Here is a 14645-nt window from a genome sequence, read left to right as displayed (position 1 = left end):
AAGTTTGGAGATAAGCCTTTACTGAAATAAGCTATCTGACACTACAAAAAAATTAGGTTGATCCTGGGTTTAAATTGGTGGAGCGAAGTAAATGAGGTTGCTCCTACTATAATCAGAAAGAAATAAAATTAACTTCATTAATATAAGCTGCCCCTTTAAAGCAGTGCTTCTCAAACTTGAATGTGCACACAGATTATCTGGTGACCTGGTTAAAATGCAGATTCTGATTTAGCAGGTCTAGGATGGGGCAAGATTATGCAGTTCTAACAATCTCCCAGGTGATGTTAATGTTGCTGATCTACTGACCATATTTTGAACATTCTACAGAACTAATGAAAATTCAGATTTATTGCTTCTAAAGCCTGGAAGGACAGTGTATTCTTTACTCTTCCATCATGTGGATGATAAATGCTTTGTTTTTCCTGTAAAAGTTATTTTTTCTGCCAAGAGGCACAATTGCACTATGTAAGAGCATCTAACTTAAGGAAACCGTTCAGGAACTAAAGGGTAATGCATCAAAAAATTATTGTGGTATGTAATAGGAATATAAGCTATTTTTCTAAATTGCTAACCAGTTACAACATTTATTAAATAATCTATCCCCATTGCTGGAAGATGCTTCCAATCATATTAAATTCTTATATATTACAGAACCATCATATTAAATTCTTAAATATCTTAGACTATCAATTCTGTTCCAAATAACCTATAGAATGAATCCTGTGCCAGTAACATACTGTTTTAAATGATTATGCTGTTTTAACTCTCTCTCTAAGAGAACTTACTTCCCCCAATTTATCTCCCCGATCCTTACCACCTTCAATTTCTTGTCAATTTTTTTCAGATGGATGTCAGAATTAACCTCTATTGTAATTTTTATTGTCATGGCAGTAAACCTATGAATTAAATTTAACAGCTCTAAGTATATAGGAATAAAAAATATATGTAATAGCTTTATGGAAGAAATATAAAACTAAGTTCTTCATGAGCATGTAAGGTATGGTTCAATTTAAAAAATACTTAATTTGAGGTATTTGTTTTATTAATCTTTAATATTCCTTAAACTGTATATATTCTGCTTTGTATATGTATATTACAAATTAATCTTTCAAAGAATGTGTGGGGAAAAAAAGGGACTTAAAAAAAGCTGATTTGGGGAACACCTCTATCCAAGCCAAGTGACATACATTGGGAGTACAAATGAAACAAGAAAGGTAGAACTCCTTAAGATTGGGAAAGACATTCTATAGACTTCAGAATAATTTTCTCCTTCCAAAGATAAACAAAAACTTAATTCCTTCATAGATTATAGCTGTTGATAATTTTTAATTAATGCAAATTAACTAAAGATGGTACTAATATCAATTTATTTATGTTAACATTTGGCTTGAATATGAATTCATTTCCAGAAAATAATCCTTTCTTCTTACCTAGTTTTCACAGTTCCAAAAGGGCTTACAAATATAATCTCAAAAATGTTACCACCTCTAAGGGCTCCTTAATCTCCATCTGCTAAACTAGGCTCTTTTTGTGAAGTACAGAGATAAGGTTCTTTTGTAAGAATTTTAAAATAATAATAGTGTGGAGGCATATGAATTCCAAAGACTTTTCAAAAGACACCTTTAAAAACATGCACACTATATTGTATTTCTGTTCAGTTCCTATGGAGGCATTGCCATTTTATAGAAGCGAAACCCTCTACCCAGATGTTAGTAAGTTGTCTACAGTCACACAATTTGTAAAAGGTAGAACCAGATCTCAAAACTGAGTTTCCTGATTCCAAATCCAATGCTCTTATAACAATGTTTCTAAATTTTATATTTGTAAGCCAATTATGAATTAAAATATGCCCATGAAACAAGATAAAAACTGTAATGCTAAAACCAAGCAGCTGCACCAACTTTTCCTTTTTTAGCCAAATTGTTCAAATTTATCTTTTCTTGAACACCTGAAAATTACTTCTGTACTAGAGATGGAGTTGCTTTTTGTGCTTTTTAAAAATGATTCTAGTTAATACAGGTTATTTTTATCCCTTCTTGGCAGTGATACAAATAAATTATCAGTGTTTAAAGAACTTTTAAAGTAAGATACAAGTACTTCTAATATCTACTCAATTTCTTAGTGGGAGAGTGGGTTTAAGCTCACATGATCCCTCAAATAAAAGGCAGCACAAAATTGGTGGACTTTGCTACCAATAAATAAATTATTTCATACCTCAGTAATAACTCAGTGACAACCAAAATTATCATTTCTTTTCATAAAATGTGTTAAAGTAAAAATGTAAATTTTACACTTCAAACTTTCCCAATTGGGCATACATTTTAAAGACCCAAAAAAATTCTAAACCACGTTCAATATTAAGCAATTCTACTTTATTCTTCAATATAATTTTGCATTTGAGAATGCTTTGATAACACAACAAAGTACACAAGTATCAGCTTGGAACAACAAATTGGAGAAGATCCTCTGCATACATTCAACAAGGAAATCTTTTCACTCTTCCCATGCCTAGAGGACAGTTAACTCATTTCTAGGCTTTCCCAAAGTTTGTGGTAGGTTTCCTATCCCAAATACTGTGGCTATCAACCCAAAGAGGGGGAGGGAGACCTTAGAGCTTTCTTGGTTTTCTAGCTGGTATAGAATACTGGATAATGAAGCTTATTAAAATAAGCATTACTGTAAATAGAGTTTGAATAAGTATCTGAAGAATCTGTAACTTGTGTATGAGGTTTGGTGCAAGGGTGGTGATACCCGTTAAGCACCTAAAAGATCACCTTTTTGGTTGTCTTTCAGAGAAAGGAACTTGCTGGACAGGTGAGGATAGTTAATAATAATATAAAAATTATCATCATTCTTTAAGAGTAGAAAATACTCGTTTTTATGAACTACAGAAATTCCCATTATTTGGCATAACTTTATGACTCCTATTTATACTTAAAACTCATCATTTTCACTTGCTACATCTGCCTATATAAAATGTCACATAAGAATGAGATGCATAATTCAATAAATTATTTTACTTTACTGAAACAGTTTTAATACTCTTCAATGTTGCCATAACATCTAATTATACTGTTCTATATGCCCAAATTTCATCATAAAAAAATTTTCTAGGTAAAAAATTAATAGTACTTAAAGATAAAAATCTTTGTGTACCATTTCTACCAATTTTCTGATGTTTCTGAATTGATAAACATCAAAGAATAAAATGCTACTTCAGACAATTTTTGGGACGAGAGACCATTATAATTTATTACAGTATTACATCTGTTATATGCAGACGGTAGTCTATAAGACAGAAAATCAATCCATTAAATTGCTTAATGAAATGACACTATGAACTATATATATATATATATATATACACACACTATATATATATGAATTCAAGATACAATTATTTATAGTCATAGGCAAATAATAATTTTTATATTCAAAATGTGATATGTTTGAACAGAATTACAATGACAAATTAGGAAATACAGTTGCACTGGAAAGTAATAAGATGCCATAAAGGAAAAAAGTTGAGATTCAACAAGGAGTAGTGTGAGCTAATATACCATTAACATTCAAAAGACTAGCTCTATAAAGCAGAATCTAAGACAAATAAAACTTGAATTAATGTAGGGAAATCAGAACTATGTGTACTTGGTATATTAATTACTCATTTAATTTACTTTCTCCTTGAGTTTTAAGATAGATTTGGATTTGTCATTTATGTTCCCAGCTATTGTGCTGTATAAGCCTACCAGTATAGAGGACATAAATGCAGCAACCACATGTCAGGTGCTCAATAATTATTTGTTCAGTAAATTAACAAATATTCTCCCCAATCAGCTTACTGCCCTGCTGCAACTATCATAGCAAATGCTCATTCACAAAAGTTGGCATGGACAATATCTGCCTTAATTATTAAGGCCAAATGAATATGTCCAAACCTGATCTAGGAGGGGAAATTTTTGAGTTAGAGGAAAATATGGGAGATGAAAAAAGGGGAGGAATGGGACACAAAGAAAGAATGTTAAAAAAGTAAGAGAGAAATTAATACTAAGTTGCAATTTCAGCTATGGTAAAGTACAGAGGTTACAAATGGGCAACCAAGGCCATATTCATGAAGAAGGGAGCAAAGGCAAATAGGACATATATGACAAATGGGAAGACAAGAGACATGGAAAAAACTAATAAGATAATTTGTTAGGGAAGAGTCTCAGCGTTCAGATTTTTAAAAGATGCATACAAATGAAAGAAAAAACATAACCATGGGTAAACTATCCTTGGGATTAGTTTTTAAGTGAATAAAAACAGATTTATAGCTTACATTGGAAAATTATGACAGTGTGAATTCTTATAACTAACTGGAAGAATATTTTCATTTTTGTAAAAGTTAATTTAGCAAAATGATTTGGACTCTCCCATACACTGGCATTTGCTAGACTTTCTTCTCCATTTTAAACAGTGACAAGAATATAATGCTTAAGACTCTTGAAAGTCCTACCTTATATGGGCTAATTAGTCTTCTTTTAATATCCAGTCTATAGCTTCTGTATTGTTCAGCATCACTCATGTCAGTTACCAGTAGTCTAAGAATTTCATAAACCCGTCTAGCATGTTGCTAATAAACAAAAGAAAAATACAAACATTTTCAAATTACAAAATAGTGACACTTTCCCAAAAGAACACAGGATATAAAGACTATGTGCCATGGGCCAGAAACTGTGCTAGGAACCAGACAAAAAGGAATAAAAGATATTCTCTGCCTTCAAGGATCTAGTGTTCTAGTGGGTAACACAAATAATTGAGGTCTGGTTAATTTAATGATATAAATATGCATAGGGTCTCATGGTAGCATAGCCTAGGAATGAGAGACATGTTGGAAGAGAATTCCTGGGGGAATAAAACCCGAGCTGAATCTTAAAAGGAAGGGAGCGTGCCATTCTGCAAGAGGGGAGGGCCCTGTGTACGCACATGCAGAACAGAAGCAGCTTGACACTGCTGGACCACAAAATGCAAAATAAACCCTAGAGGTAGAGTGAGGATGGAGCAAGAGCACAGGGCCTTACACAGTGGGTTAAAGAGCTGGGCTTTTGGGGCCGGCCCCACGGCCAGGTGGTTAAAGTTCCGTGTGGCTCTGCTTTGGTGGCCCAGATTCGCCAGTTTGGATCCTGGGTGCGACTACTGCACTCATCAGCCATGCTGTGGAGGCATCCCACATACAAGGTAGAGGAAGACTGGTGCAGATGCTAGCTCAGGGCTAATCTTCCTCACAAAAAAAAAAGAAAAGAAAAGAAAGAAAGAGCTGGGCTTTTATCTAGTAGGTGACAGATTCTAAATGAAGGAGTGAGTAAAGCACACAAATTTGAGTTTTAAGTAAAGGATTCTCTCAGCTACACAGAAATGGTAGCTAAAAAAAGGGCAGGGAGATCAATTAAGAAGCTGAGCAATTAAATCAGACAAAAAATGATGAGGGCATGAACTGAGACAGCCTAAGTAAGAATACCAAAGGAACAAAGATTCTAGAAATATAGAAAAGGAAAGATTGGCTGTGGAGGAGGGTGTGGAATGACAGTGAGTTTTCATGGCCTAGGAGAGATTTAGGAGGCAGAGAAAATATAAATCTGAAGAAAATTCTAGTCTAAGGGTGAGGATTTAAGCAATATCAGCATACAGGCAAGAATTAAAACCATAAAATTGGTTAGGATCACCCAGGGAAAGCATACACAGTGAAAAGAGAGAGGTCAGAATCCTGCAGCACAGTGACAGTTAAAGGGCAGAGCAGACAGAGGACAGGAAAAAAAGCCAAAGAAATATGAGGAGAATTAGGAAGTTGGGTATCACTGAAGCCAAAGGACTAGCCCACAGTTTTTCTGTTTGTGTTGTTTCACTTGTATATTTACTGGTGGTGTGGGAGAGCTCAGTCTAGGTAGCTTGGGAAGATGATATTTGAAGTTTCTGGAAGGGACTCTTGAACTGAGCTAGAAAAATTGAGTACTATCTGGCCAGGCAAAGATGGAGGAACAGAAGGGGGTATCAAGGGCAAAGGAAATAGTACATGTAAAGGGTATAAAAGAAAGAAAAACGTAGCATAGTTGGGAAACGGCAAGAGGTTCAGTACAGCCAGAGCATGTAGGAAAGTGGCAGGAAGCTGAGGCTAGCAAGATAGGGAGGGTCCAGATTATGATGAGCTCTGTGTGCCATACTAAGGAGTTTTAATTCCTTTAAGAAACAAAAAGCATGATTTAAAGAAATAATGTATTCATATTCCCTTTCTTTTAAAAGCTGAGCTATTAAATAAAGTCTCATTAATAAATAAAGGTTTAATGCAGTCTGGAGAATCAATTATTTCTAAAATGTATTTTAATCTTAAAGCCAGGAAGCCATTAAAGTGTTCTAATGCAGGAGAAGATGGAAAGTTCCAGTTCAAATTAAGTCATTTGTTGAAGGTCAGTGATCAGGAATTTTGGGTATACAGTTTCAGAGCTCAGGAGGAAAATCTGGATTGGAGACTTAGATGAGATCTCCCAGGTAGAATAAGTAGAATGAGAAGAAATGAGGACTGAATAAAGAACTTTGGGGAAGAATTATATTTAGGGAGCATACATAAGGGTGGAAGCCAGTGAAAAATCTCTCAAAAAAGATGATCACGGTGGTGAACGGAAAACCAGGAACTGCAGTGCCTTAGAATCCAAGGGAGGGAAGGTCAATAGTATCAAATGCTAATCCTTATTACTGGAATACCCTTCATCCGACATACTTTCACAATCCAAATTCTACCCATTCTTTGAGGCTTAGGTCAAATGCATCTCTCCCATGAAATTCTCTGATTTCCTGGCTTACATAAATATAATAAACTCCCTTCTCTGAACTCCCATACTATTTTTCTGTACCTATCTTAAGATATTTACTACTTTAAAATTCAAACAAATATATAGAAGTACATAAAGGGAAAGTTACATGTTTTACTCCAAGCCCTCTCTCCACCAATACTGACCCCAGGGGTATTAACTTTCTTTACCAGTTTAGATAAACATTTTCTTAAGAAGCAAAAATAAGATCCTACCATCCATCTTTTTCTGCTTGTTACACTTAATATAGTCATAAAATCAATTATTCCCATTCTATTACTGAGGAAATTGAGGCACAAGGAGGTAAACTAAGTCATAAGTCACAGAGCAAGTGGTGGAGCCAGATTTGAACCCAGGCAATCTGGCTTCAGAGCCTGTAATCCTAACCACTGCCTCTTCTTACACATGTATTCTCAAAGTATTTGCAATGTTTAAGTTATGTACTTAAAAAGAAAAAACTTCAAAATTCAAATGTTTTCCTTCTATAGAATAAAATACCTTATTTATTTTGAACTTCTGTTGTGCCTCTGTTGCCATATCTTCATTGAATCCTTGCATTAACTTTTCCCGGGAAAAACAGGGCAAATCTTGACAAAGCTTCACAAGCACAAAGTCTCTTAATTTCACATAGCTTTTGGATGGATCTTCCGCTAAAGAAATAAAGCAGAATAACATTTCCCTTACCCAACATAATTTGCAATCTTAATAGACGTGCTGGGCTAGAAAGGCAAATATTCTTAAAAGAATTCTATATACACAAAAGTTACAATGTGAAAGGATTATTCCTTACAAATCAAAAAATATCACTATTATTTTTGCCAAATAAAATTATGGGTGCAATCCTTTAGCAAAGACATATATTCTACGTATTATTTGTGAAATTAGGGCTACTTCTTTCAAATGTAAACTTTTTGGACTGGTGTGTTATTATATGCATCTTAGTTTTATTTTCAATTAAAGTAGCGGTATAAACAAGAGATTTGAGTTTGGATAATCAATTCCAAAAGCAAGTATTTTCTGATAGCTAACAGTTCCAAAGCTCCCTTTATAACTCTTTTACTTTAATCCAATAACCTTTATAGTTTGCTATACTTCCCTCACCCAATTAAAAAACAAATCTTCCTTTTGCAAAAGCAAATCTTTTCTTGTGTATGTGAGGAAGATTGGCCCTGAGCTGACATCTGTGCCAATCTTCCTCTATTTCATGTGGGATGCCAGCACAGCATGGCTTGACGAGTGGTGCAAGGTCCACGCCCAAGATCCAAACCTGCAGACCCTGGGCCACCAAAGCCGAGCATGTAAACTTAACCACTATGCCACTAGGCCAGCCCTCAAATCTTTTTTATTCAGAGAATAAAATGAGAATATGATTTTGATCTTTCTTCATTGCATCTGAATAGCATAGATCTTCCTCTATGTTTGTCTATGTAATCTACATTAGACTTAAGTAGTGGACAAGGAAAACATCAAAACATGATGGGTAGAAAGAATACTACACAGAGAACATGAGTTTGAGTCCCAATTCTGTCATCCATAGACGTAGGACCTTGGGCAAGTTACCTCACTTCTCTGAGCCCTAGTTTTCTGATCAGCAGAGGGCTTGTAACAAAGAATGTTAAAGCCTGAGCTAGTTCATGGATCATAAGACTTAATATTGTCACAATATCAATACTCTACAAATTATTCCATGCAATCCCTATCAAAATCTCAGGCAGCATTTTTTGTTGCAGAAACTAACAAGCACATCCAAAATCATATGGATATGCAAGGAATCCAGAAGAGCCAAAACAATCTTGAAAAATAAAGTTAGAGGACTCATGTTTCCTGATTTCAAAACTTACTACAAGCTACAGTAATCAAGACAGTGTGGTACTGGCGTAAGGATAGACATGTAGATCAGTGGAACTGAACTGAGAGTTAAAAATAAACCCATCCATTTATGGTCAATTAATTTCTGAGAACGGTGCCAAGACAATTCAGTGAAGGAAAGAACAGTCCTTAACAAATGGTCCTTGGCCAAGTGGATCTCCACAAGCAAAAGAATAAAGTTGGACCCCCTTTCCTCACGTCATACACAAAAATTAACTCAAAATGGATCATAGAACTAAACAGTAAGAGGTAAAACTATAAAACTTTTAGAAGAAACACAGGAGTAAATCTTCATGACCAATGATTTCTTTTGTTTTGTTTTTACTGAGGAAGATTTGCCCTGAGCTAACATCCGTTGCCAATACTCTTTTTTTTTTGGCTTGAGGAAGATTAGCCTTGAGCTAACATCTGTACCAATCCTCCTCTATCTTTTTTGTACTAGGACGCCTCCACAGTGTGGTTGGTGAGTGGAGTAGGTCCATGCCTGGGATCCAAACCCGTGAACCTGGGCTGTTGAAGTGGAGTGTGCAGAACCCTAACCACTCAGACACAAGGCCAGGCCCTTCATGACCAATACTTTCTTAGATAATAGACCCAAAAGCACAAGCAATAAAAAATAGATAAACTTGGCTGTATCAAAATTTACTTTTTGTTGTACTTCAAAGTTTACCACTAAGAAAATGAAAACACAACCCACAGAATGGAAGAAAATATTTGTAAGTCATATATATGATAAAGGACTTGTATCCAGACTTTGTACAAAAAACTTTTACAATTCAATAAGAAAAAGACTAATAACCCAATTAAAAAAATGGGCAAAGGATCTAAATAGACATTTCTCAAGAAGATATACAAATGGACAACAAGCACATGAAAAGATACTCAACATCACTAGCCACAGGAAAATACACAAATCAAAACCACAATGAAATACCATTTCACGTCCCCTGGGATGACTAGAATCAAAAAGACAATAACAAGTATTGATAAGAGTATGGAGAAACTGAAACCCTCATGCACTGCTGGTGGAAATGTAAAATGATACAGCCACTTTGGAAAACAGTCTGGTGGTTTTTCAAAAGGGGAGACATAGTTACCAGATTTTCTACATTTCTACTCCTAGGTATGTATCCAAGAGATATGAAAACATGGGTCCACACAAAAGCACACAAATATTCACAGTAGCATTATTCATAAGAACCAAAAAGTGCAAAAACCCAAATGTCCATCAATTGATGAGTGGATAAATAAAATGTGGTATTATTCATACAATGGAATATTATTTGGCAATAAAAAGAAATGAAGTACTAATATATGCTACAATAGGATGAATTAATTGTATTAATGTTCTGAATAGGCAAATATCTAAGAGACAAAAAGTAGATTAGTGGTTGCCTAGGGTTGGGGGTGGGGAGGGAGGGAGGAGAGGAAAGGAGTGACTGCTAGTGAGTACTGGGTTTCTTTTTGGGAGAATGAAATATTCCAAAATTAGATTATGGTGGTGGCTATACTGTAAATATCATAAAAAATTAATTGTATACTTTAAGTGAATTATATGATATATTAACTATATCTCAATAAAAATGTTTATAAAAAAGGTCTGAGCTATGGGTAATTTTTTATGATTGTGAATTATTAAATCAATCATTCATTCATTCAATCCATATGTACTGAATACCTTCTTAAGGTTTTATGTACCACTTCACCATAGACTTTATATGCATATAATAAATAAATATATGACTATGGCTTTAAAGTGGTAACAAGTGAAATTCTGTCACTGCGTCAGTTTGGTATGAAATTATGATCTATTAGAAATGTACAGATGATGAAATAAACAGTAAACCAAATAAGTGAAATACAGACCTACAGAGAAAATCATCAAGTAAACCTAAGATTGTAATGTAATAAGTTACCCTATCCCATTCTTCAGTCTTTGCCCCATTAATCCAGGTGCACCATCTTATACAAGCCACCCAGAAACCTGAAGGACATTCTGTTTCCTTCTCCTAAGTGCTGCTACCAGTATTTTTTTCAACTACTACAATAACTTGCTTCTCCTTACCTGTACTCACCAGCTTCATAAACTGTAAACTGGACTCTGCTGCATCCCAAATTAAAACCGTTCAAGTGTACTAACATAACTGTAATGGGAATCTCAGAAAGAGAGGAGAAAAAGAGGCAGAAAGAATATGTGAAGAAATAATGGCCAAAAACTTCCTAAATTTGATGAAAAACATTAATCTACACATCCAGGAAGCTCAACAAACTTTAATTAGGAAAAATACAAAGAGATCCACACCTAAACACATCAAAAGCAAACTGTCAAAAGCCAGAGATAAACAGAAAATCTTCAAAGCAGCAAGAGGAAACAACTCATCAGAAACCAGAGGCCAGAAGTCAGTGGGGTGATATATTCAAGGTACTGAAAGAAAAATAGCTGTCAATCAAGGATTCTATATCCAGCAAAATTACCCTTCAAAATGAAGGTGAAATAATGACAGTCCCAGAAAAGTAAAGACTGAAGAAATGTATTGCTAGCAGACTTGCCTTACGAGAAATACAAAAGAAGTTCTTGAGGCTGAATGAACATGGGACCTCAAATCTACATAAAGAAATTAAGAAGAATGATAATTATGTACATAAACATAAAGGCTGGTATAAATATTTTTTTCTCTCAACTGATTTAAAAGGCAACTGCATGAAAAAATTATAAAACCAATGTTTGGTTCACAATATAAAAAAAGATGTAATATATACGACAATAGCAGCACAAAGGAGGGACGAGAGATAATGAAGCAACTTATTTATTTTACTGGAATTGAATATTAATCTGAAGTAGACTGTTATAAATTAAGATACATATTGTAATCCCCACAGCAACCACTAAGAAATTAACTAAAAAAAAAAGTTCAAAAGAAATCCAAAGGAATTAAAATAGTTCACTAAAAAATATCTATTTAACACAAATGAAATGAGGAAAGGAGAAACAGAAGAACAACAAAAGCGACATATAGAAAACAAGTAGTACAATGGCAGGCATAATGCCAACCAGAGCAGTAATTACATTAAATGTGAATACATTAGACATTTCAATCAAAAGGCAGGGATTGTCAGACTAGATTAAAAAAGATCCAACTATATGCTTTCTACAAGGGAAACATTTTAGATTCAAAGACAGGCTGAAAGCCAAAGGATGAAAAAAGATACACCATGCAAACAATATGGGTCTGGAGTGGCTATGTTAATATCAGGCAAAATAGGGTTTAAGACATTACCACAATAAAAAACAAATTGGGAGGAAATGGAGTTTAAGACAAAAAATTTACAAGAGAAAAAAGTCTCACTTTATAATGACAAGTTAATTCATGAGGAAGACATTATAATTATAAACATATGTACACAACTAACAGAGCCCCAAAATACATGAAATAAAAACTGACAGAACTAAAAGGAGAAATGGACAATTCAACAAAAACAGTTGGAAATTTCAATACTACACTCTCAATAAATGAATGGATGGAACAACTAGACCAAAAATCAGCAAATATACAGAAGACTTGAACAGCTCTATCAATCAACTTGACCTAACTGATATTTATATAACATTCCACCCAACAGCAGCAGAATACACATTCTTTACAAGCACACATGAAACATTCTCCAGGACAGACCACATGCTGGGCAAAGGATCAGTAAACTATGCCCCATGGAGCAAATCTCACCTATAGCTGTTTTTGTATGGTTTGTAAACAAAGAATGGTTTCTAAATGGTTGTCAAAACAAAACAGTAAGAATATGCAACAGAGAATGTACGTGACTTACAAAGCATAAAATATTTACTACCTAGCCCTTTAAAGAAAAAGTTTGTGGACCCCTAGGGTAGGTCATAAAACAAAACTCAATAAATGAAAAAGAACTGAAGTCATACAAAACATGTTCTCTGGCAACAAGTGAATTAAATTAGGTATCAACAACAAAAGTAAATTTGGGAATCCACAATATTTGGAAATTAAACAACATGTTTCTAAATAACCCATGGATCAAAATGAAATTACAAGAGAAATTAGAAGATATTTAGAACTGAATGAAATGAAAGCACAATTTATGAAAATCTGTGTGATCAGTTAGAGCAGCGCTTAAATTTATATATACATATGTAAATAATTTATATATTTAAATGTCTATGTTAGAAAAGAAGGAAGACATCAAATCAATAACCTAAGTTTCAATCTTAATTAGAAAAAGAGCAAATTAAACCCAAAGCAATAAGCAGCAAGAAAATAATAAAAATTAAAGTGGAAATCAATGAAGTAGAAAACAGAAAGTTTCATGAAAATACAAGGGATCCTATATAACCAAAACAATTTTGAAAAAGAACATGGTTGAAGGACTTTCACTTTCTGATTTCAAAACTCAATATAAAGGTCAAGGAGCTGCTGCCACTGGAGCCATGATGCCTAAAGAGGGAGAGAGGGAGGCCACAGAGGCTGGTCGAGGCAGTACATGAGCTCCAAGGAAACTGATGCACAGTTCCAGGCTGGAAAGCAGAAGGCCGGGGAAGAGGAGTGAAGAAAGAGGGTGGAAATGGGGCTGCAGGTGACTCCAAAACGCAGAAGGAATCTCTAGCCTCAGAAGAGTGTGAGGATCAAGATGACCACCTGCAAAGGTATAGAAGAGCTCATCAACATCGAGAACCCCAAATGGGTGGCACAGACAATCAGAAAGGTCATACAACTGGATCTAGACAGGCCAAGGAGCTTTCAAGGAAAAAACAAGACGACACTGAGAAGAGAAAGCAAGAACATTTCATGAAAATCCATTTGGCTGGGAAGACAGAGCAGGCCAAGGCTATCTCGCCCGGGTGACAGTCATTCGGAAGTAGCAGCAAGAGGGGCAGGAGGCTGCCAGGAAGAAAAAAGAAGAGAGGAAAGCAAAAGGTGATGCAACTTTGTCAGAAAATCTAATGCAGTTGCTCACCCTGAATAGGTAAGAATGGCCTGCAGGAAGAAATACCAGGCAACTGGGCCCTGCTGCCAGGTCCTCTGCCATGTCTTGCCCACCCTATGCCCTGGCGACACTGCAGCAGCTCCTCACAGCTAGAAGCCTCCCCCTGTGGCCTGGGGCCTCCTCCTCCTCCTCACCTTGACACATAAATCACTGGAGGTAGGGGTGGGGGCGTGGAACTAAGGCAAGGGAACAACTGCTATCTTTGAGACAAAAAGATTCGCACTGCATTTCCTATGTAATCATTTGAATGTTTTTAGGATTCAGAACACATGCTGGGGTGGAGTTGTCTGAGAGGAAGGGTAAGAAGAGTTTCCATTTGTCAGGGAGATTGTACCTTAGGGGGTGGCTGTGCCAGGGTCAGCTGCTGATGAGTTTGTGACAACCATCTCCAGCCTGTGTTGCTTGGATGCTCTCAGAGAGAAGCTGTCCTCTGGGAGCCTGTGCCTCCGGGTCCCTGAGGGTCATGGCTTGTCCTGCACCAATCCCCTCTGACTGAGGCCACCCTTCTCTGACCTTCCCTGCTCCATTCCCACCCACCTGGCCAGGGCCAGTACCCATTTTTAATCCTACTCATCAATCATTTCAGGAAACTTCTGTTTACTCTGCAGCACCCAGGCAAAACATGCTCCACAAATTCAACTTATCTATTTGGCAGATTAAACTTCACATTATCATTTAAAAAAAAAGCAACAACTTAATATAAAGCTGTGGTAAACTAACCAAGGCAGTACAGTACTGGCATAAGAATAGACATACAGATCATTAAAGAGTTCAGAAAAAATCTTTATATTTATGGTCAACTGATTTTTCAAAAAAGATATCAAGGCAATTCAATAGGGAAAAGGACAGTCTTTACAAATGGTGCTGGGACAACTGGATAGCCACATGTAAAAAGATGAATTTAGAAACCTACCTCACATCAGA

The 14645-nt window shown here is 35.6% G+C and overlaps 1 protein-coding gene across 2 annotated transcripts in view; it reads right to left on the bottom strand.

The window, feature by feature from the left end:
* Positions 1-14645, bottom strand: part of HAT1 (histone acetyltransferase 1) — a 57725-nt gene that overhangs the window by 1852 nt on the left and 41228 nt on the right. For both annotated transcript variants that reach the window (XM_046659170.1, XM_046659172.1), the window contains exons 9-10: positions 7341-7492; positions 4496-4612 (exon numbers count right to left, since the gene is read on the bottom strand). In XM_046659170.1, coding sequence (XP_046515126.1) covers positions 4496-4612; positions 7341-7492 — 269 coding nt within the window. The remainder of the gene's footprint in view (positions 1-4495; positions 4613-7340; positions 7493-14645) is intronic.

The sequence above is a fragment of the Equus quagga genome, chromosome 4, assembly GCF_021613505.1.
Source record: "Equus quagga isolate Etosha38 chromosome 4, UCLA_HA_Equagga_1.0, whole genome shotgun sequence".
Classification (NCBI taxonomy): domain Eukaryota; kingdom Metazoa; phylum Chordata; class Mammalia; order Perissodactyla; family Equidae; genus Equus; species Equus quagga.
Note: the sequence above shows the minus strand (reverse complement) of the source record. Positions and strands in the feature narration are given on the sequence as shown.